This window comes from Gigantopelta aegis, chromosome 12 (assembly GCF_016097555.1).
Source record: "Gigantopelta aegis isolate Gae_Host chromosome 12, Gae_host_genome, whole genome shotgun sequence".
Classification (NCBI taxonomy): Eukaryota; Metazoa; Mollusca; class Gastropoda; order Neomphalida; family Peltospiridae; genus Gigantopelta; species Gigantopelta aegis.
In genome coordinates this window covers 10224132-10248306 of record NC_054710.1, presented here as the reverse complement: position 1 = coordinate 10248306, position 24175 = coordinate 10224132, and the positions used below count along the sequence as shown (strand labels likewise).

Genomic DNA, 24175 nt, shown 5'->3' with positions numbered 1-24175 from the left:
GTGCTCAGCAGATGAAGAGGAGAAACTCACTTTAAACATATAGTGTGTCAAACTGTATACATAATCCACATCAATGTTCAAACAAACATAAACTGGAGTCCAGTGCACCAAACAAGGGAGACCACTGCTAACAACTGGTGATGCGTTGTTTATTTGGCTGTTTGTAACAGATGCCCTGTGTTGTTTCTTTTAAACTCTGTATAATGTGAGGGTTTTTTGTGTAGCATTTGGTACATCTTTCCATTGCTTTACATACATGTGTAAGATACAGAAAGAAAGAAATGTTTTATTTAACAACGCACTCAACACATTTTATTTACGGTTATATGGCATCAGACATATGGTTAAGGACCACACAGATTTTGAGAGGAAACCCGCCGTCGCCACTACATGGGCTACTCTTTTCGATTAGCAGCAAGGTATCTTTTATTTGTGCTTCCCACAGGCAGGATAGCACAAACCATGGCCTTTGTTGAACCAGTTATGGATCACTGGTCAGTGCAAGTGGTTTACACCTACCCATTGAGCCTTGCGGAGTACTCACTCAAGGTTTGGAATCGGTATCTGGATTAAAAATCCCATGGCTCGACTGGGATCCGAACCCAGTACCTACCAGCCTGTAGACGGATGGCCTAACCACGACGCAACCGAGGCCGGTGTGTAAGATACAGGTTTTGTGAACAGCTGCATTCAACATCACAAATCAGGCTAGTAGCCAATGGGGGTGGGGGTGGGGGGTGGGGATGGGGGGTGGGGGTGTGGGGTGGGGGTGGGCTCTGGTGGGGGGGTGGCGGTCGATCCCCCTACTGGTGATTTTTTTTTTCAATATGCTTTGTGCACTTGTATGAGATACTTCGTTCATTCGTATGACTAAACCTACCCCCCACCCACCCACCCTTCAAAATCCTGGCTAGGGTCTGCAAATGAAAAAAACAAACTTCTACCAAACAATTAACAAAATCTTTTTTCCCCTAAAAAAAAAAAAAAAAAAAAAAAAAAAAAAAAAAAAAAAAAAAAAAAAAAAAAAAAAACCTTGCCAACTTGCACAATTCTCACTTAAAAATATATATACATTGTCTACCTGAAAGCTGGAAACAGGTTTCGCTTTCTGCGAGAACACAATATCAAAGCAGCTTCAATGTACAAGTCAATTTGTCTTGTTTCTTGGCTGCGTTAACATGTTTTTTACATTAGTGTCACGGTCCGGGATGCTCGCTATTATACTGCGAAACCTATCACAGTCAAAAATGAATCCAGCAGTCATCTCCGGCAAACACAACTGTCAGAAGGGTTTCACTCCGCAGTTTCGGATGACAAACAGTGGAAGGGAAATTTTATTTTTAGTTTTTTGGTTTTTGTAATCTTTCAAGTAAAATTCTTTGCTAGGATTAAAAATGCTAAATCAAATATGTATTTTATAATGTATACACCATCAATCAACCAACCAACCAACCAACCAACCAACCAACCAACCAACCAACCAACCAACCAACCAACCAACCAACCAACCAACCAACCATCCAACCAACCAACAAATCAATCAATGGAATGACAACCCAGCACAAACAATATTCATTGTGGAATAACCACTGTACATAAAGTCTTGCACAGTATTTTTTTGTATGGTCAATCCATTCAATTGATTGGTTTTTTTTCTCTCATTCCAACTAGTGCACCACAGCTGGTCAATGGCCGTGGTATGTGCTTTCCTGTCTGCGGGAAGTGCATATAAAAGATACCTTGCTGCATTAGTAAAAATGTAGCTGGTTTCCTCTTATGACTATGAGTCAGAATTACAAAATGTTTGACATCCAACAGCCGATCGATCCCCGTCGGTAGACCCATTGGGCTATTTCTTGTTCCAGCCAGTGCTCCACAACTGGTGTAACAAAGGCTGTGGTATGTACTATCCTGTCTGTGGGATAGTGCATATAAAAGATCCCTTGCTGCTAACTGAAAAGAGTAGCCCATGAAGTGGTGACAGCGGGTTTCCTCTTTCAATATCTGTGTGGTCCTTAACCATATATCTGACGGATTATAACCGCAAATAAAATGTGTTGAGTGCATCGTTAAACAAAACAATTCCTTTCTTCCTTCAGCTGATGATAAATTAATCAATGTGCTCCAGTGGTTTCGTTAAACGAAACAAACTTTAATTTAAACTTTTAACACATCTGTTTTATATGATGTAAAACAAAGGGGGAAATTTTTTACATAGCTCTTTACCTTGTTTAACTGTGAACAACACATCTATACATGTTTTATATTGTCGAGGTTTTCTCTGTGCATATTTTTCGGCTTTTTTTTTTTTATATTGTCATTTCCATTTCCCCCAAATTTGGACTTTACTGAATTTACAAAAAATACCCACCCCAAACCAACCACCTCTTATTATGAACATTTGTTAACGTGCTACAGCCAGTTCTCAATTCACAAGAGAAAAATCCTAATGGTGAAAAATCCTAACAACCTCGAGCTTTCGATACGTTCTTAAGAAAACATCAGGACATGATACGAGCTGATTACCCACAACTTTGGGTAACTGAACACATGTTAATAAATTGGGAGAAGATAACGTTGTTATCAACAACTTAAAATATCTTCAAATAACTAACCCTGTCATTCTAATTTAACGAAAAGGTGACTCCGTCCACCATGATTATTTATTTCCTAAGAGCTACTTTGGAATTTTTATATATTATTATTTAAAAAAAAACCCTTTTTTACAGTACTTTCCAATTAAAAAATAAATAAATTATATATATATATAATATTTGAGTTAACATTTAAATACATGTGCGGCACAAAAAGATATTAAATTCACCATTTTCCCATTTTATCACATAGATACCAATGATGAAATGAAAAGAAAGACAAAGGAAATGTATTTTATTAGAAAGTTTTGTCCACTTCTTAATGCTCTTCGTTAGATAAAAGCAACAATGACGTAATTAAATCAATCCCCTTCTACTACAGTAATGTCATAATATGTATGACGTCATATTTAGCAGTTATTTAGCAGATCCTTTCTGAAGATAACATTGAAACATGTAAAAGGATCATTATTTCTTTAAATTGTTTTTTAAAATACAAATATACTGTACACTTGTTTTCTTTTATCATTTTTATTTATATATATATATATATATATAAAATAATAATAATAATAATAATAAAAATTGCTAATAATAATGTAGAGCTATGAATCCTGTTCTCCCCACCTCCCCAAAAGCAACCAAAAAATTCAAGGTGGGTCAAAGACAAAACTCCTAGCCCATTGGGTAAGTCATCAGTTATCATAATAAAATATAATTATTAAAAAAAAAAAAAAAAAAATTAAATCAAATTTTCAGCACAAAATCTTAGGCTAGTGATAATATCTTCGGGCTAGTAGTTTCTTTTTTTTCAAATAGTTCAACAGGCCTATTATTATTAGCATTACTTTATTTACCGAAATAATTCTAAATAAAAAGACTATTTTCTACACAACTGCTACTAAACTAACCTGGTTTCTGCAATACTGCTGGTCTGCTAACAATGGACCCTGCGGACGTTGTCGCAATACACTGGTAAATTCCTGCCTTCGTATCCTGAACACTTTGAAAATGGAGGTTAGTCCCTCGTATATTAATACCCTTGTGGTTGCGTGGATCCAACCGGTTGTCATTGAACAACCACCGAACAGACGCACTGCTTGGCGCAACTTCACAGTGAAGTGTTAGTGGTGCATGCTGGGAAATCACAGAAGATTCAGGCTCCTCAATAAACGAAGGCATCATATCTGAAAAACATAGAACGTAATTACGTTTAGTAAGCTGGATCTAAAACTGTTTTAAATAAATTCTATAAAATGCTAATATGAGAAAAATAGAAGTGTTTAATAATAATAATATATATATATATATATATATATATATATATATATATATATATATCCCTGTTTGAGGAACATAATTTATACAGATTCTTTTTTTAAAAGTTTATGGCATATAGAGAATACCTGTATAAACCCATATAAGATATTAGGTCAGCTTTAAAACTGCTTTCTAGTTCAGTCAACCAGTAGAAAGATGCCAGAAAGCCGTGCTAGAAAAAAGCCATCTACTAGCACACATCCCCTAGACGGTAATGCACCCTTTTCATTGGTTAATTGCATGGTCTCATTGTTTAGGAGGTAGACGGCTGTTGCTACTTATTCATTACTTCATTTCATAATCAAAGATAGCGTGTGATGTCACATAATATGTGTCACATAATATGTGTCATATAATATGTGTCATATAATGTGTCACATAATATGTGTCATATAATATGTGTCACATATGTGTCACATAATATGTGTCATATAATATGTGTCATATAATATGTGTCACATAATATGTGTCACATAATATGTAACACTGCATGTATTTCCTTCTAGTGATGTAATATTTATCAGCTGAGACAAAGGTTGTGACATCGCAATACAAAAATAAATTGCAGTGAATTTTATAATAATTATAGTAGAATTATAAGTATCATTGAACTAGAAAATACTTCTGGCACTCGTTCTTTTGTAGATGGATTTTCTGATGCTTGTCTAAAAAAAAATCATTCCTTGGAGCTCGCTAAAGCTTGTTTCAAAGATTGATTTTCTTGATATGAGTGTCAGAAACATTATCTACAAAAGAACTTAATTGTGCCAGAAACTATTAGTCTGTAACCTATTCAACTCATCAAAACTGTGCAAGTTTTTCACCCACGGTGTTTTTTCCCACTTCTTTCTTCCACCCAATACAAACCAACCAAAACATTCATTAAGAATAGTTTTATAAACAAAATCTATCATTATACACTACGGTTAAAAACCAAAACATTTATTAAGAACAATTTTATAAACAAAACCAATCATTATACACTAGGTATAAAACCAAAACATTGATTAAAAAATAGTTTTATAAACAAAATCTATTATTATACACTAGATTAAAAATAACTGCATCATAAGTACTCCACAAACACCAAAATACAATCATGACAAGAATTTAAACATGTGTGATAGTAAATAATGTACGATTAAAAAAAAGAAGAAGAAAATTGATATTTTTCACAAGCCAAATTTCCATTACTAACTCCTTCATTTGGCGTTAAGCAGGGTGAACCTTTGCCACCTATGTTATTTATTTTGTTTATGAAGGATGGATGCAACCTTCTGGAGACTGGCAGTCCTTCTATCCATGTAGATAAATCACCAGTCTGTGATTAATTTTAGCAGTCATAACAGGAAAGGAAGGAAGGAAATGTTGTATTTAACGACAAACTCAACACATTTTATTTATGGTTATACAGCTGCCCTATACAGATATATGATTTTGAACCAGGTTTCATACTGGAAAGAATTCAGTTTTAGCCAGTTTTTAAATATATAGAGTAATTCCTTTGATTGAAAAAGAACTATAATTTTTTCAAAATTTTATTAGCCAACTTAGAGATTTATCCAGGCATTCTGTGAGCCGGAACATAGGGCCCTTCCCAAAAGAAAATTCACAATTTCTGTATTAAAAATTCCATATATATATATATATATATATATATATATATATATATATATATATATATATATATATATATATATATATATATATATATATATATATGTTCAGGGTTAGGGTTAAGAAAATCATACAGTGATGATAAGTTATTAATTTTGTCAAAAGGTCAACTTAAAAAAATAAAATCTGCAAAAACATTTGGGTATGGCGTCATACCCGTTTTACCCTCTGGCAGAAACCCTGACTAAGTATAAAATTAACAATTGGCTAATTTAGCAATATTAATGGACATATTAATTGTTCTGTTGCTCAGAATGCATTAAGAAAATCATTGTGATTTTGGTCCAGATTAGTTGGAGAAATGAAAATGAAAATCCAATTGTAACAGTGTCATTTCATTTCAACATACTTTCGTGCTTATCACCAATTAAGGTTCAAGCACACTGTCCTGGACACACACACATCAGCTATCTGGGCTGTCTGTCCAGGACAGTGGGTTAGTTGTCAGTTGTTAGAGAAGAGGGTGTAGTGATCTTGAGTTGTTAAAACTCTGAGTGGGAGCCGGTACCAGGCTGCGAACCCAGTACCTACCAGCCTTATATCTCAATGACTTAACCACAACACCACTACGGTAATTGGTTATTTTGGCAATATTAATGGACATATTAATTGTTCTGGTGCTCAGAATGCATTAAGAGACTCATTGTCATTTTGGTCCAGATTAGCTGGATCTAGAAATGAAAAAAAAAAAAAAAAAATAATACAATTGTAACAGTATCAAACGGTCTCCAGTCACCAAGTCAAGGTAATGCCCGTTTTCAAAAGACCATGATTCTGAACTGTGTGAATTAAGCTAGGCGATAATTTAATGTGGTTTTTCTCAGGTACCTATCATCGCAATCCCGTCAAATCAGTCATGCAGACATGGTCCGCGATTACTCTACTTGGGGAGGAATGGAGGAACAAATGAAAACAGGTTGAGAAAAACTTTGCGGCACAAAGCCGAATTCTCCCATGTGACACGTGCTTTTCAACGAGGGGTCACTTGGTGAGGGGAGCTGAAGTGTTGTCATGCAGAAAGCCGCATTTCCCTCAAAGGTTTTCCTAATTTTCTTTTTAAGGAATGATTGCCTTGAAAAATGTGCTGCCCCATCTACTTAAGCACCAGGTACACAACGTGTAATTTGCAGAAGCAATCAAGAGTGGAGAGAAAATGTTAACTCGACAATATTAATAACACACTTTACATTGACGATCAGCCACTAATGTTAGCTTGTCTAATGCAATTAAAAGCAAAATTGCCACCTGTAGAATTGAATATATTGTATAGTAAGACCAAGACCATATATTTTGGCTTGGTTTGACATCACATAGTAAGACCGAGACACCTTACACATTGACTTGTTTTTCTTTTGTGGTACTAAGACATCACATAGTAAGACCAAGACACCTTACACATTGACTTGTTTTTCTTTTGTGGTACTAAGACATCACATAGTAAGACCGAGAGACCTTATACATTGACTTGTTTTTCTTTTGTGGTACTAAGACATCACATAGTAAGACCGAGAGACCTTACACATTGACTTGTTTTTCTTTTGTGGTACTAAGACATCACATAGTAAGACCAAGAGACGTTACACATTGACTTGTTTTTCTTTTGTGGTACTAAGACATCACATAGTAAGACCAAGACACCTTACACATTGACTTGTTTTTCTTTTGTGGTACTAAGACATCACATAGTAAGACCAAGAGACGTTACACATTGAGTTGTTTTTCTTTTGTGGTACTAAGACATCACATAGTAAGACCAAGACACCTTACACATTGACTTGTTTTTCTTTTGTGGTACTAAGACATCACATAGTAAGACCAAGAGACCTTATACATTGGCTTGTTTTTCTTTTGTGGTACTAAGACATCACATAGTAAGACCAAGAGACCTTACACATTGACTTGTTTTTCTTTTGTGGTACTAAGACATCACATAGTAAGACCAAGACACCTTACACATTGACTTGTTTTTCTTTTGTGGTACTAAGACATCACATAGTAAGACCAAGAGACACCTTACACATTGACTTGTTTTTCTTTTGTGGTACTAAGACATCACATAGTAAGACCGAGACACCTTACACATTGACTTGTTTTTCTTTTATGGTACTAAGACATCACATAGTAAGACCAAGAGACCTTATACATTGACTTGTTTTTCTTTTGTGGTACTAAGACATCACATAGTAAGACCAAGAGACCTTATACATTGACTTGTTTTTCTTTTGTGGTACTAAGACATCACATAGTAAGACCAAGACACCTTACACATTGACTTGTTTTTCTTTTGTGGTACTAAGACATCACATAGTAAGACCAAGACACCTTACACATTGACTTGTTTTTCTTTTGTGGTACTAAGACATCACATAGTAAGACCAAGACACCTTACACATTGACTTGTTTTTCTTTTGTGGTACTAAGACATCACATAGTAAGACCAAGAGACCTTATACATTGGCTTGTTTTTCTTTTGTGGTACTAAGACATCACATAGTAAGACCGAGACACCTTACACATTGACTTGTTTTTCTTTTGTGGTACTAACACATCACATAGTAAGACCAAGAGACCTTATACATTGGCTTGTTTTTCTTTTGTGGTACTAAGACATCACATAGTAAGACCGAGACACCTTACACATTGACTTGTTTTTCTTTTGTGGTACTAACACATCACATAGTAAGACCGAGACACCTTACACATTGACTTGTTTTTCTTTTATGGTACTAAGACATCACATAGTAAGACCAAGAGACGTTACACATTGACTTGTTTTTCTTTTATGGTACTAAGACATCACATAGTAAGACCGAGAGACCTTATACATTGGCTTGTTTTTCTTTTGTGGTACTAAGACATCACATAGTAAGACCAAGACACCTTACACATTGACTTGTTTTTCTTTTATGGTACTAAGACATCACATAGTAAGACCAAGAGACACCTTACACATTGACTTGTTTTTTCTTTTGTGCTACTATGAAAAAAAAAACCCAGAAAAAAAAGAAGCTTTCAATTTTACTTGTATCAAGTATTTCCGTGTGGTCCTCATTGTTTCCATGGTGACATAAACCCATGTGTTATAAATCATTTTACCTTCAATCATCGCGTTGTTCTGAATTAGCAGAGTATACAGAGACAAGACTTATAAAAAAAAAATTCTTCTGTCCTCGTATTCTCATAAAGGTAAAAAAAAAAACCTCTCCCACCGTCTTTGTGCGAGAATCATTCTCCTTGACTTTTGACAATTCTGTCAACATTGCATAGCTCAGTGGGGCCACATCAAAAGACCCAACATGGCGGAAGAGCCTATTATGTGTCGGCTGCGGACTGAAATAATGACATTTTCTACCCTGGCAGGCCCCGCTTGCCTGGCAAGGAGATACCATTGTGTATCGGCTCACCAAAATTATACCTTACTCTTTGCCTGGCCTTTACAACTTTTTGCCCATTTTCTCTTAATTATTCCAGCTCACTAGGCACCAGGATCTGCTGAGAGACGAGGTAATGCCCAGGTATGATGGTGGGGGTCCATTGAGTAAAAAGTAAAGTAAAGTTTGTTTTATTTAACGACGCCACTAGAGCACATTGATTTTTGATCTTATCATCAGCTATTGGGTTTATTGAGAGATGAGGTAATGACCAAGGTATGATGATGAGGTCCACTGACAGATGAGGTAATGACCAGGTATGATGATGTATAAGTATCACAGATAAGTATATTAAAATTTTGAGTTAAAATCAGTACCTCGTAAAAACTTCAAGATAAGTTCAGGGTGGAATTGAAATGATTCCATCACATTTTGTCTATCAAATACATCTTTCCTCGTTGGTCCAAGATGATTACACACCACCAGAATATGGTGAACCGTCGATGTACACTGACAATGTTCATACTCAGGTGGGGTATCCTTCTTTATAATACACGAATGCGTTAAGTATGAATGACCGATGTGAGCACGAAACAAGACTATTTCACTGTCACTCTCCCAGGACTGGCTTGAAGTTTTAGATCATGATGATAATAGTTTCATGTGTGTATTTTATTAAGTTTTTTTGTGTGAATTAACAGACCGGCCTCGGTGGCATCGTGGTTAGGCCATCGGTCTACAGGCTGGTAGGTACTGGGTTCAGATCCCAGTCGAGGCATGGGATCTTTAATCCAGATACCGACTCCAAAACCTGAGTGAGTGATCCGCAAGGCTCAATGGGTAGGTGTAAACCACTTGCACCGACCAGTGATCCATAACTGGTTCAACAAAGGCCATGGTTTGTGTTATCCTGCCTGTGGGAAGTGTAAATAAAAGATCCCTTGCTGCTAATCGGAAAGAGTAGCCCATGCAGTGGCGACAGCGGGTTTCCTCTCAAAATCTGTGTGGTCCTTAACCATACGTCTGACGCCATATAACCGTAAATAAAATGTGTTGAGTGCGTCGTTAAATAAAACATTTCCTTTGTTTCAGTGCTGGGGCACTGATTGGGATTGGGGAAAACAAATTTACAATATAATTTTTAATGACAATCGAATTAGGATTTCTTAATCAATCATTGGATTGCAACCAATCAATTTTTCATCATAATCACTGAAACATTATTAGTTCATTGAGACGGAAAATGTCCAACATTCTCACTTTAAAAAAAAAAAAATTATAATATCTACATCATGGCTATCCATATTTTCCAAGCGATCTTACTTTCTAAAATAAATCAATACTCTTCTTAAAATACAGCATATTTTTCAAAACAAAAAAAGGGAAAGAAATTCTGAGAAATTATCTCCACTTTTATTTTCTTAATCCCAGCGTGATCCACTGTTTAGCATGTCATTCCTGTTTGAAGTTGTGTGGCCATCGCCCTCGACTTCACAATCTCCATCGTCGGGGGACTTCACAATCTGCAGTGAGTTCTACGCATGCCGATGGTGTATCTCGCTATATTGAGGGTGGTCTGCGGCCACCCCACTGTGTGCATGTTGTTAGAAAAGGAAAATATTTGTTTAAATCTGCAAAATAATCACTTCTGCTGAAAAGGGAGTAGCTGGTGGATTGGAAGGAGGAAGGGGGGGGGGGGTAGTGTGATGTAGTCCAGTGGTTATAGCTACCGCCACTGTGTGTATGTTGTTAGAAAAGGAAAATATTTGTTTAAATGTGCAACATAATCGCTACTGCTGAAAGGGGAGTAGCTGGTGGATTCGGGGGAGGGATGGGGGAGGGAGTAGTGTGATGTAGTCCAGTGGCTATAGCTAGCTACTAGGAAAATAATTGTTGTAAGAAAAGGAAAATACTTGTTTAAATATACAATACAACACTACTGCTGAAAGGGGAATAGCTGGTGGAGGTGTTAGGGGTATGGGGGTGTATGGGGGGTAGTGGTTATAGCTAAAACACTAGGAAAATATGTTTAAATCTTCAGTATAATCACTACTCCTGAAAGGGAAGTAGGCGGGTGAGGTGTTGGGGGGGGGGGATATGTATGTGTGTGTGTGTGGGGGGGGGTAATGGGATGTAGTCCACTGCTGAAAGGGAAGTAGATGGTGGATTGGGAGGGGGGAGGGAGTGTAATGCAGTCCAGTGGTTATAGCTACCCTACTAGGAAAATACTTTTTTAAATCTTCAATATAATCACTACTGCTGAAAGGGAAGCAGGCGGTTGAGGTGTTGGGGTGTCTGTGTGTATGTATGTGTGTGTGTGTCTGTCTGTGTGTGTGTGTCTGTGTGTGTATGTGTGTCTGTGTGTGTGTATGTCTGCATATGTGTGTGTGTGTCTGTGTGTGTATGTCTGCGTCTGTGTGTCTGTGTGTGTGTGTGTGTATGTGTGTGTGTGTGTGTATCTGTGTGTGTGTATCTGTGTATGTGTATCTGTGTATGTGTGTGTATATCTGTGTGTGTGTATATGTGTATCTGTGTGTGTATGTGTGTGCGTGTGTGTGCGTATGTGTGTGTATGTGTGTATGTGTGTCTGTGTGTGTGTGTATGTGTGTGTGTATGGGGTAATGGAATGTAGTCCAATATATCTAGTTAGTGTAATGTACTCCAATGACAATATACCTTCTTCAATGTGATTACCATTTATTATTTTATGAAAATAATGCTAAAGCATGCTGTTGTACATTCTTATTGGCCAATTACTGTTATCTATTGTTATACATGTAGTCTTGTAAATATTCATTAAAATGTGTCCCCTGACATATTTATTTTTCATTCACATTGCATAGAGATGTCATCCACCGTGACCCCTGACACCTTCCATGCATCACACAATGTTATCAACACACACCAACCAACACATTGTTTTTTTAACCTTACTATTTGTAATGAAAATAAACCAGGTCATTCGAGTGATGGAGTGATGGTGTAACTCAGCAATGACCCCCACTCTTACCACACAGGTATCATTTTCACCCCATAATCCTGTCTATTACCATAGCCCAGTGGTAAAGCATTCTCTCGATGCTTGATCGGTCTGGGATCAATCCCCATCAGTGGGCCCATTGGGCTATTTCTCGTTCCAGCCAGTGCACCACGACTGGTATATCAAAGGCCATGGTATGTACTACCCTGTCTGTGGGATGGTGCATATAAAAAATCCCTTCCTGCTAATTGAAAAGAGTAGCCCCATGAAGAGGTGACAGCGGGTTTCCTCTCTCAATATCTGTGTGGTCCTTAACCATATGTCCGACGCCATATAACCGTAAATAAAATGTGTTGAGTGTGTCATTAAATAAAATATTCCTTTCTTTTCTTTCCTGTCTATTACACATAGAAATATTTGAAAATCTAAATATTTTCCCAGCCCCAGTGGATACAGTTTTCCTCTTTTTTTTTTTTTGAGGTCAGAGAGGTTGTTTCATTAAGGGAATGTATGCAGAATTTCCCATCATCGTGCGTTCAGAATTTCCCATCTGCCGAGTGGCAGGCATGAACACACAGCCTAATTACTGAGATGTTTATCGGCCACAAATTACCAGCATTATCAAATACTTCCCTCATTTATCAAGAGGAATCATTCTGAAATGGAAAACATGCTGCCAAAGGACACTTAGAACGTTTTTCCGTTGTCTATTCCCATAGCTCAAATAAATATATTAATTAAAAAAGGCTGTCGGTAACCTAAAACATATTTTGTGGGCTTAAATCTTGAAGAAAAACAAAACAAAATTAGAAAATTGGTTCTAATTTTCATTATTATTCATACTTATTTTGAAATTTTGAAGAAAAACTTCTTTTTTTAAAAAAAAAAATTTGTTTCTAATTTTTATTATTATTCATACTTACCTAGTGCTAGCACAACTAGAAACATTTGAGAAATTATTGCTTGTATGTGAGATAGGGTTGATGAGGAAATAGTGGGTAGGGGTGATAGGTTGTAAAATCAATTCTGTTCATTAGCAGGGCTTCTAGATTATGGTAGCCCCATTCCCATGGCTAGTGATATTTAATGTTGGGCTAGTAAATAGCTACTATTGCCATGCCCGATGGCTAGTGAAAAAAAGAAGTCAAATGTTGTAAGTATGAATATCCTGCCCCCCACCCCAACCCCCCACCCCCAATATTAGTGTTTTTAAGTTCTATCTCCCCTTTAGGTGACATATCTGATTATTACTATTATTTAGTAAATTTGTATTAACTGAAAGTAGAGTAGGGCTAGTGAATTTTTAATCGTGGCTAGTACATTTTTAAAATCACTGATCCCATGGCTAGTGGATTTTTAATCGTGGCTAGTACATTTTTAAAATCACTGTTCCCAGGGCTAGTGGATTTTTAATCGTGGCTAGTACATTTTTAAAATCACTGATCCCAGGGCTGACCGGCCTCGGTGGCGTCGTGGCAGGCCATCGGTCTACAGGCTGGTAGGTACTGGGTTCGGATCCCAGTCGAGGCATGGAATTTTTAACCCGGATACCGACTCCAAACCGTGAGTGAGTGCTCCGCAAGGCTCAATGGGTAGGTGTAAACCACTTGCACCGACCAGTGATCCATAACTGGTTCAACAAAGGCCATGGTTTGTGCTATCCTGCCTGTGGAATGCGCAAATAAAAGATCCCTTGCTGCCTGTCGTAAAAAGAGTAGCCTATGTGGCGACAGCGGGTTTCCTCTAAAAAAAATCTGTGTGGTCCTTAACCATATGTCTGACGCCATATAACCGTAAATAAAATGTGTTGAGTGCGTCGTTAAATAAAACACTTCTTTCTTTTGATCCCAGGGCTAGTGGATTTTTAATCGTGGCTAGTACATTTTTAAAATCACTGTTCCCATGGCTAGTGGATTTTTAATCGTGGCTAGTACATTTTTAAAATCACTGATCCCATGGCTAGTGGATTTTTAATCGTGGCTAGTACATTTTTAAAATCACTGTTCCCATGGCTAGTGGATTTTATAAAAATTATAGAAGGCCTGTCATTAGAATTATTTATTTTTCCCTTCACACCAAAGACCAACGTATGTGCTGTCCTGACTGTTGGAAAGTGCTTGAACATAAATACCACTTGAGTGGAATCTAGCCAAGACCACTTAAATCTAAGTGTTTTACAATTAGTAATTTTAAAGAATATACAGTAAAACCTGTATAAACTGGATGGCCACATGGACATAATATCCAGTTTAGACAGGATCTGGTTTTAACAGGGTCGCATTTTAGAATTTAGAAATTCAGGACCAAACTGGAAGAAAGAAAGAAAGGAATGTTTCATTTAACGACACACTCAACACATTTTATTTACGGTTATATAGCATCAGACATATGGTTAAGAACCACACAGATATTGAGAGAGGAAACCTGCTGTTGCCACTTCATGGGCTACTCTTTTCGATTAGCAGCAAGGGATCTTTTATATGCACTATCCCACAGACAGGGCAGTACATACCACAGCCTTTGATATACCAGTCGTGGTGCACTGGCTAGAATGAGAAATAACCCAATAGGCCCACCGACAGGGATCGATCCCAGACCAACTGCGCAAGGACCAAAATGAATGAATGGATGTTTAACAACACCCCAGCACAAAAAATACATCGGCTATTGGGTGTCAAACTATCGTAAATGCAAAAATAATTTGATGATGAACATCAATATAAAAATTCAACAGTTAAATTAAAATACAGTGTCAAGACCTGTGCAAAAAACCCAACAAATATCACAAATAGATACAATTAAAATTTAGAATAAAAGTCAGTATCACGTAGAAACTGTAATATAAGTTCTGGATGGAATCAAAATAATTCCATCACACTTCATTGTCTAGTTTCTTTCAGATGCTTACACGCCACCAAAATGTGGCACACCGTCAGAGTACACTGACAGTGCTCACACTGAGGTGGAGGATCTTTTTTCAAGATAAATGATTGTGTCAAGTAGGTATGACCGATGCGATCATGACACAAAATACTATTTCATCCTTCCTGCACTGCCTATAGGAGGACTGCCACTCTTCCAAGACTGGCTTGATAGCTTTAAGCTTGGTTGCAACAGCACCGTCCCAATCATGTTGCCATGTCGAAAAGATAAATTGGTTGATACTATGTTTAAAATCAGTATAAGGCACACCAACCCTGGCATGAGGCAAATCCAAAACAGACTTGGTAGGTGAATCTGCCTTTTTATGGACCATGACACTTGGCTGGTTTTGACAGGATTCCAGTTTATTCAGGGTCTGGTTTAGGCAGGTTTCACTAAAGCAGGAAGTCATAAACTTTTAAATTTAGAATTTAAAATTTCCGGGACCATGAAACTTCACCGGTTTTGACAGAATCCAGTTTATTCAGGGTCTGGTTTACACAGGTCTCACTCTATCATGAAGTCATAAACTTTTAAATTTAGAATTTAAAATTTCCGGGACCATGGAATTTCACCGGTTTTGACAGAATCCAGTTTATTCAGGGTCCGGTTTACACAGGTCTCACTCTATCATGAAGTCATAAACTGTTAAATTTAGAATTTAAAATTTCTGGGACCGTGGAACTTCACCGGTTTTGACAGAATCCAGTTTATTCAGGGTCCGGTTTACACAGGTCTCACTCTATCATGAAGTCATAAACTGTTAAATTTAGAATTTAAAATTTCTGGGACCGTGGAACTTCACCAGTTTTGACAGAATCCAGTTTATTCAGGGTCCGGTTTAGACAGGTCTCACTCTACCATGAAGTCATAAACTTCTAAATATCAAGTCTTACAATGACTGTACCATTCTATTAAAGGGACATTCCCGAGTTTGCTGCAATGTAAGATGTTTCTCTTAAAGGGACATTCCTCAGTTTGCTGCATTGTACGATGTTTCCGACTAATAAAATATTTCTACGATTAAACTTACATATTAAATATAATTTCTTGTTTAGAATATCAGTGTCTGTATATTCAATGTGTTCCTGGCTGTCTTAATATTTGTAAGAAGCCCAAACTGGATTTTTTCTTCAAATAATTTCGTACGTATGCAAGAATATATTTTAGGAAATAAATTGAAATTTAAACTAATACAAATATTAGACCGATCAGAAACACATTTAATGTACAGCTAGTAGTATTTTATGCAGAAAAATATATTTGATATGTAATCACAATCGTTATAAAGTCTCTGTTAGTCGATAACATCTTGCAAATTGAAGCAAACTCAGGAATGTCTCTTTAATTCAAATAGATGATTATTCTTCAAATTCAATCTTTCTTCAACATATGTATATATATTTTTTAAAAGAACCAAAATAACACTTATTATAAAGTCTATTAGCAAACATAACTAACCAAATAATTTAATTTAAAAAAAATGTTTTTACCAAAAGTATGTCTTTAAATATTTCAAAATAGGATTTTATTTTCTTCCACATTTATTACTCTTCAACTCATTATATGTTCGTCTTTCTGTCTTCTCATAAACTACATATTATCTTCTCCATTTCAGACGGTGAACAACCAAGCCCGAAATTATCTGCCAGGCAAAAACTACTTTCCGCGCAGCAAGCCATGGTTAGCAATGAGCCAGTCGTTTGGTGTGTAATCCTCGAGTCAAACCCAGTTATTAGACGAGTTCAACTTCAAAGTGATCCACATGTAAAATTTAGTCCAATTTTCATCTCCACTGGGCATGACGGCAAATTAAGCAGGCGGCCATCTTGGTTTGGAGCTATAGTGCTACCAAATACTGCCACAGCAAACATTCAAACGAGGAACTTCGGCTATAGGGGGAAAGTTTAAAGTTTGTTTGTTTTGTTTAGCATTGATTTATTAATCCAGGGCTAGCTATGGGTGATCAGAAAATTTCGCTAAATTCTTTTTAAAATGCAAAAAATGCAAAAAAAAAGCAAAAAATCTGAAGTTATTTTCCACCAAAATATTTGTTTATGTCAAATTAAAATATACTTTACCAATTGTTCTTAAAAGTCGAGTGGCAGAGTTAGCTAGCCCAATAATCATCGGCTATTGGATGTCAAACATTTGGTAATTTTTACATATAATCTTAGAAAGGAAACCCACTATATTTTTCCATTAGTAGCAAAAAATCTTTTAAATGCACCATCCCACGGACAGGATAGCACATACCACAACCTTTGATATACCAGTCGTGGTGCACTGGCTGGAACGAGAAATAGTCCAGTGCATGGGCCCAGAAATATTTTATATATGCACCGTTCCACAGACAGGATAGCACATACCATGGCCTTTTTATATACCAGTCGAGGTGCACTGGCCTGAACGAGAAATAGCTCAGTGGGCCCACCGACAGGAATCGATCTCAAACTAACCGTGCATCAAGCGGGGTGCTTTACCACTATGTCCCGCCCTTACATTCAAAAGAGAAACTCTGGCTAGGGAAAAGACCATCTGAAGAATATTCTTTTACAGCTAGACCTCCTAGATCCTTTCCTGCCCCAGATAGGTTGTTAGTAAACAAGTCTTTTCAAGAAAATAAAACTTCCGCATATTTTCTAAGCAACTGGCGCTAATTTACAGTCTCTGCTGATCAACGTCAGATGATGGATAACATATTGTTGATGATAAAATCTTATTCAGCAGAATGTTCTTCCTAATAATCTGCCTATGATGACTGGTAAGACACTTCTGATGATAAACTCTTATTCGGCAGAATGGTTTTCCTGTAATAATCGGCCTCTGATGACTGGTAAGACACTTCTGATGATAAAAATGTTATTCAGTAGAATGTTCTTCCTGTGATAATCTGCCTATGATGACTGGTAAGACACTTCTGATGATAAACACTTATTCAGCATAATGTTCTTCCTGTAACAATCTGCCTATGATGACTGGTAAGACACTTCTGATGATAAACTCTTATTCAGCATAATGTTGTTCCTGTAATAATCTGCCTATGATGACTGGTAAGACACTTCTGATGATAAAAATCATATTCAGAAATATATATATATATTTTTTTTTTCTTCTTCTTCTTCTGCAATATAACATAGTGTGCATTGACAGGACTCACAACTACTTTACTGATTCATATGATGTTTGTCAGTCCACAAAAAAACCCGTTTTTTTTTAAAAAAAATTATTTTTTAAATCTCACTAATTTGGGCACAACAGGTTTTGTTGCCTGTTCAAAGTACAGTGAGGTCTTGTTAGTATAGTAATGATAACAGCAGCTGCTGAAGGGTTGTAGATATTCAGATATAATTAAATTGTCATTATATTCATTACATGTAAAGCCATCTGAATGGTCCAGCCACAGTAAGGCAATACATGTAGTTTGTTCATTTCCCGATGCTATAAAAATTACCCCATCAGGGTTGTAGGTATTCAGAAAAAAAAAGAAAAAAAAGTTTGTTTTGTTTCACGACACCACTAGAGTACATTGATTTATTAATCATCGGCTATTGGATGTCAAACATTTGGTAATTTTGACATATAGTCTTAGAGAGGAAACCTGCTATATTTTTCCATTAGTAACAAGGGATCTTTTATATGCACATTGATTTATTAATCATCAGCTACTGGATGTCAAACATTTCTGACTTATAGTCTTAGAGAGGAAACCTGCTATATCACAAACCGACCACGCATCCAACGAGCGCTTTACCACTGTTAAATTTCAATTATATTCATTAATTTAAACCCATTTCATTGGCCCAGCCATAGTTAGGGGCCGTCCATAATTTTCAACATTTTCAACAGTGTACAAATCATACACAGGGGGGTGGGTGGTGGGGGTGGTGGTGTGTGGTGGTGTGTGGTTAAGGGGCCATTGTACACCTTTTGTTGAAAATGAAAAATGTTGATCAACATTTTTCATTTGGGGATGTACACTTTTAGGGGGGGGGGGGGGGGAGGGGATGGTCAAAAGTGTACGGTTTGTACACTCGTGAAAATATTGAAAATTATGGAAGTTTGGCAAGTTTGTTGATTTCTTGATGAACGTAAAAACAACGTTGTCATATCTGATGATGTCACTTTAAATTGTAGCAAGCATTTTTTGTTTATATGCACTTTCTCACAGACAAGACAGCAAGAAGCCATGGGGTTGGGATTGGAGGTGGGTGGGGGGGGGGGGGGTGAAACCCAATCCAAAAATGGGTACTCTGAAGGGATTCGATCCTGCAATCCATGGACATCAGGCCAACACTCTACCAACTGAGCTAGATCCCATCGTCTGGATCTAATGAACAAGCTTAAAAGTTAAACCAAGAGAACAACATGTCAAAAATATCTTAAATTAAAAAGAACACAACAAATATTTTCAGTGATTTCTGGTTATGTTCCACTTCCAGTAAAAAACATTTCTAGCTGGCATCACACTGCCTTGGGTTACCCTTGGTACATTAATTGACACTCTGAAATATTTTAAATTAAAAAGAGCACAAAATAAATATTTTGAGCGATTTCTTGTTATGTTTCACTTCCAATAAAAGCCATTTCTAGCTGGCAGTGCATTGCCATGGGTTACACTTGGTACAACTGACACTCTAAAATATCTTAAATTAAAAAAAGCACACATTTTTTTAATTTTCAGTGATTTCTGGTTATGTTCCATTTCTCTAGCTGGCATCACATTGCCATGGGTTGTACTCATTAAAATTGATACTCTAAAATATCTTAAATTAAAAAGAGCACAAGAAATATTTTCAGTAATTTCATGTTATGTTTCACGTCCAATAACAAACAATTTCTAGCTGGCATCACATTACCTTGTGTTGCCCTTGGTAAAATTGACACTCTAAAATATCTTGAATTAAAAAGAGCACAAAAAAATTAATATTTTCAGTGATTTAACATTATTGTTTTACTTCCAATAAAAGCCATTTCTGGTTGGCATCACATTACCTTGGGTTACCTTTGGTGCAATTGACACTCTGAATTACCTCAAATTAAAAAGAACACAATTTTTTTTTTTCCATTGATTTCTGGTTATCTTCCATTTCCAATAAAAAGCCATTTCTGGTTGGCATCACATTGCCTTTGATTAACCTTGATACAACTAACACTCTGAAATATCTTAAATTAAAAAGAGCACAAAATAAATATTTTCAGTGATTTCTGGTTATGTTCCACTTCCAATAAAAGCCATTTCTAGCTGGCATGGTTTGGGTTGGCCTCGGTTAACAGTCTGCAAGTGACAGGAACAGACACCAAAGACTGGAAGTATCTGTCAGCGAAACTGTGAGTGCAGCCATGAAACGCCATGAAGTCCTGGTTATACAGGCAGACGGAGACTGGAGATCTTAGAGCAGGAACAAGCAACTGACGATATCGGAGACCGGAACCAAACAGTATCACCATTCCATTGATGCCCTTTTAACTCCCACACCTTTAATGTGGAATTTCTCTCTTTTTCTATTTATAGCAGGTTTTTTTGAGTATTCAAGAAATATCAGTAAAGTTGAACCAAACTGAGAGAGAGAGAGAGAGAGAGAGAGAGAGAGAGAGAGAGAGAGAGAGAGAGAGAGAGAGAGAGAGAGAGAGAGAGAGAGAGAGAGAGCAATGTGGTTTAGATTTTATTGAAACAATTAATGATTAAGAAAGAAAGAAAGAAAGAAAGAAAGAAAGAAATGTTTTATTTAATGATGCACTCAACACATTTTATTTACGGTTATATGGCATCAGACACATGGTTAAGGACCACACAGATATTGAAAGAGGAAACCCGCTGTCGCCACTTCATGGACTACTCTTTTATATGCACCATCCCACAGACAGGATAGCACATACCACGGCCTTTGATATACCAGTTGTGGTGCACTGGCTGGAACAATAAATAGCCCAATGGGTCCTCCGACGGGGATCGATCCTAGACCAACAGCACATCATGCAAGTGCTTTACCACTAGGCTACGTCACGTCCCCTTAGTAAAGAATAAAGTTAAGTTTATTTTGTTTAACGACACCACTAGAGCACATTGATTTTTAATCTTATCATCGGCTATTGGACGTCAAACATATGGTCATTCTGACACTGTTTTTAGAGGAAACCCGCTGTCGCCACATAGGCTACTCTTCTTTACGACAGGCAGCAAGGGATCTTTTATTTGCGCTTCCCACAGGCAGGATAGCACAAACCATGGCCTTTGTTGAACCAGTTATGGATCACTGGTCGGTGCAAGTGGTTTACACCTACCCATTGAGCCTTGTGGAGCACTCACTCAGGGTTTGGAGTCGGTATCTGGATTAAAAATCCCATGCCTCGACTGGGATCCGAACCCAGTACCTACCAGCCTGTAGACCGATGGCCTGCCACGACGCCACCGAGGCCGGTGAATAAAGAACAAATGCTGTATATTGGAATAAACGAAGAACATGGCAACAATACAGAAGCCAGAATGAAAGAATTTGTGCCCCATTGATTTGATATAAGCATGTTAAATTCCATCACTTCATACGAGCCTCGGTGGCGCAGTGGCTAAGCCATCGGACTACAGGCTGGTAGGTACAGGGTTCACAACCCAGTACCGGCTCCTACCCAGAGCGAGTTCTTAAGGGCTCAATGGGTAGGTGTAAGGCCACTACACCCTCTTCTCTCTCACTAACCACTAACCAACTAACAACTAACCCACTGTCCTAGACAGACAGCCCAGATAGCTGAGATGTGTGCCCAGGACAGTGTGCTTGAACCTTAATTGGATATAAACACGAAAAAATACGTTGAAATGAAAAAACGGAAAATGACTTGATCGATCTGTCATTTGTGGGCCTACAAACACACCCAACAATTTTTTTTTCTTTTTCTCAAACCCAAAGCCCTTAATGCAAAAATACTAAATCCAAAACTACTTCCCAGATGAAAAAGTCAGTGCTCCAATGATCTGATATACGCATGTTAAATTCCATCACTTGATCGAACTGTCATTTGTGGGCCTACGTACACGCCTAACAATTTTTTTTCTCAAAGCCAGAGCCCCAAGCATCATGAACCCTTGATGTAAATAGCACAACAGCCAGGACATAAAGCACCAATGATAGAGAGAATGGCAAACAAGCCTGCAAACCAGAACATAGAGCACCAATGATAGAGAGAAGGTCAAAGGAGCCTGCAAAGCAGGCAATGTTTCTTTGAAGGCACTTGGGAGTAAGAGGACAGAAGCATCTGTGTATGTTAACAAGTCCGCTTCACGGTAAATACCCTACAGGCATGTACACTGGTGGGGCCATTAGGCCATATAGTCATTAAAAAAAGAGAAAAAAAGAGAAAAAAAGAGAAAAAAAAGAGAAGTTTTATTAATTTAATTTTAACAGAATGACATACATATGCAAATTCCACATTTTGTCTGTTTCATGACACTGATTGTTGTTTTTTTCTCTCATTCCAATCAGTGCACCACAACTGGTCAAAGGCCATGGTATGTGCTGTCCTGTCTGTGGTAAACTGTATATAAAAGATCCCTTGCTGCATTAGGAAATATGTAGGTTTCCTCTGATGACTACGTGTATGAAATTACCAAATGTTTGACATCCAATAGCCGATGATTAATTAATCAATGTGCTCTAGTGGTGTCGTTAAACAAAACAAACATTAGCTTCATGGTAAATACCCTGGGCTATTAGGCCTATTCCAATTTTTTTTAAATAATAATTTGTAAATTTTTTATTAATTTGTTACATATCATTCTAAGCTGCAAATTTAGCAGAATTCCAAGTCTCTATAAATCTCAGATTTTGTATATCGAAGTGTAAAATTATGAACGAATTCCCAAGATATATAGATTACATTATTTAACAATTTTCAGTGGAATCCTAAAATATATACCCAAAATTCAATGTCTGCATTATTCTTAAAAAGACTGTCCTCAGTGGTGTCGTGGTTAGGCCATCGGTCTACAGGCTGGTAGGTACTGGGTTTGGATCCCAGTCGAGGCATGGGATTTTTAATCCAGATACAGACTCCAAACCCTGAGTGAGTGCTCCACAAGGCTCAGTGGGTAGGTGTAAACCACTTGCACCGACCAGTGATCCATAACTGGTTCAACAAAGGCCATGGTTTGTGCTATCCTGCCTGTGGGAAGCACAAATAAAAGATCCCTTGCTGCCTGTTGTAAAAGAGTAGCCTATGTGGCAACAGCGGATTTCCTCTAAAAAAAACCCAGTGTCAGAATGACCATATGTTTGACGTCCAATAACCGATGATAAGATAAAAAATCAATGTGTTCTAGTGGCGTCGTAAAATAAAACAAACTTTACTTTAAACTTTCTTCTTTAAACCCCCCCCCCAAAAAAAAACCCAAAAGAAAACAAAACTACAAGCATGTGTCGGAATTACCAAGTGTTTGACATCCAATAGCCGACGATTAGTAATAATGAGCATCAATGGTGTCGTTAAACATAACAAACCGTAACTTTTTATAGTCTTAGAAAAACAAAACACTACATTTTCCCATTAGCAGCAAGGGATATTTTTTTTTAATATGCACTTTCCCACAGACAGGACAGTACATACCAAAGCCTATGGCATACTAGTTGTGGGGAACTGTCTAAGATGGGGGGAAAACCCCAATGGGTTAGATCCTATGACCACAAGCACCTCAGTCCAGTGTTCCACCTAGATCTTTTCCTGTCATATTTTCAAAAGCCTGAGAAAGAAATGATCCCTTAAGGTTATGTCTTCAAAAAAAAGAGAAAAAAAAGAGAAGATTTTGTGTAACTTAAACCATCATTTTAGCAGCAGGTTTTAAAAAACAATAACAACAACAAAAAATCTTTCTTTTATTACTTGTTAAATGATATTTTAAAAAGGAACAAAAAGTTTGAATGATGGTTGAAAAAACCTGCAAGTTGAGACATCTTGTGTAACTCATGTTAGAACAAATGCATTTGAAAAAAAGAAAAGAAGAAAAAAGAAAGTGAAAAAAGTGCTTAACTTAAGAATGCTAATGTTTCCACGGAGCAAAGACATACACGAGAAATGAGAAAAAGACATTTCCAGGATTTGTTACGAGAAACGAGAAAAAGACATTTCCAGGATTTGTTACGAGAAATGAGAAAAAGACATTTCCAGGATTTGTTACGAGAAATGAGAAAAAGACATTTCCAGGATTCGTTACGAGAAACGAGAAAAAGACATTTCCAGGATTTGTTACGAGAAATGAGAAAAAGACATTTCCAGGATTTGTTACGAGAAATGAGAAAAGACATTTCCAGGATTTGTTACGA

The 24175-nt window shown here is 37.1% G+C and overlaps 1 protein-coding gene across 2 annotated transcripts in view; it reads right to left on the bottom strand.

The window, feature by feature from the left end:
* The window catches only part of LOC121386477 (cell adhesion molecule-related/down-regulated by oncogenes-like), a 187135-nt gene that overhangs the window by 46896 nt on the left and 116064 nt on the right, over positions 1–24175 (bottom strand). For both annotated transcript variants that reach the window (XM_041517394.1, XM_041517393.1), the window contains one exon: positions 3506–3781. In XM_041517394.1, the coding sequence (XP_041373328.1) occupies positions 3506–3781 (276 nt within the window). The remainder of the gene's footprint in view (positions 1–3505; positions 3782–24175) is intronic.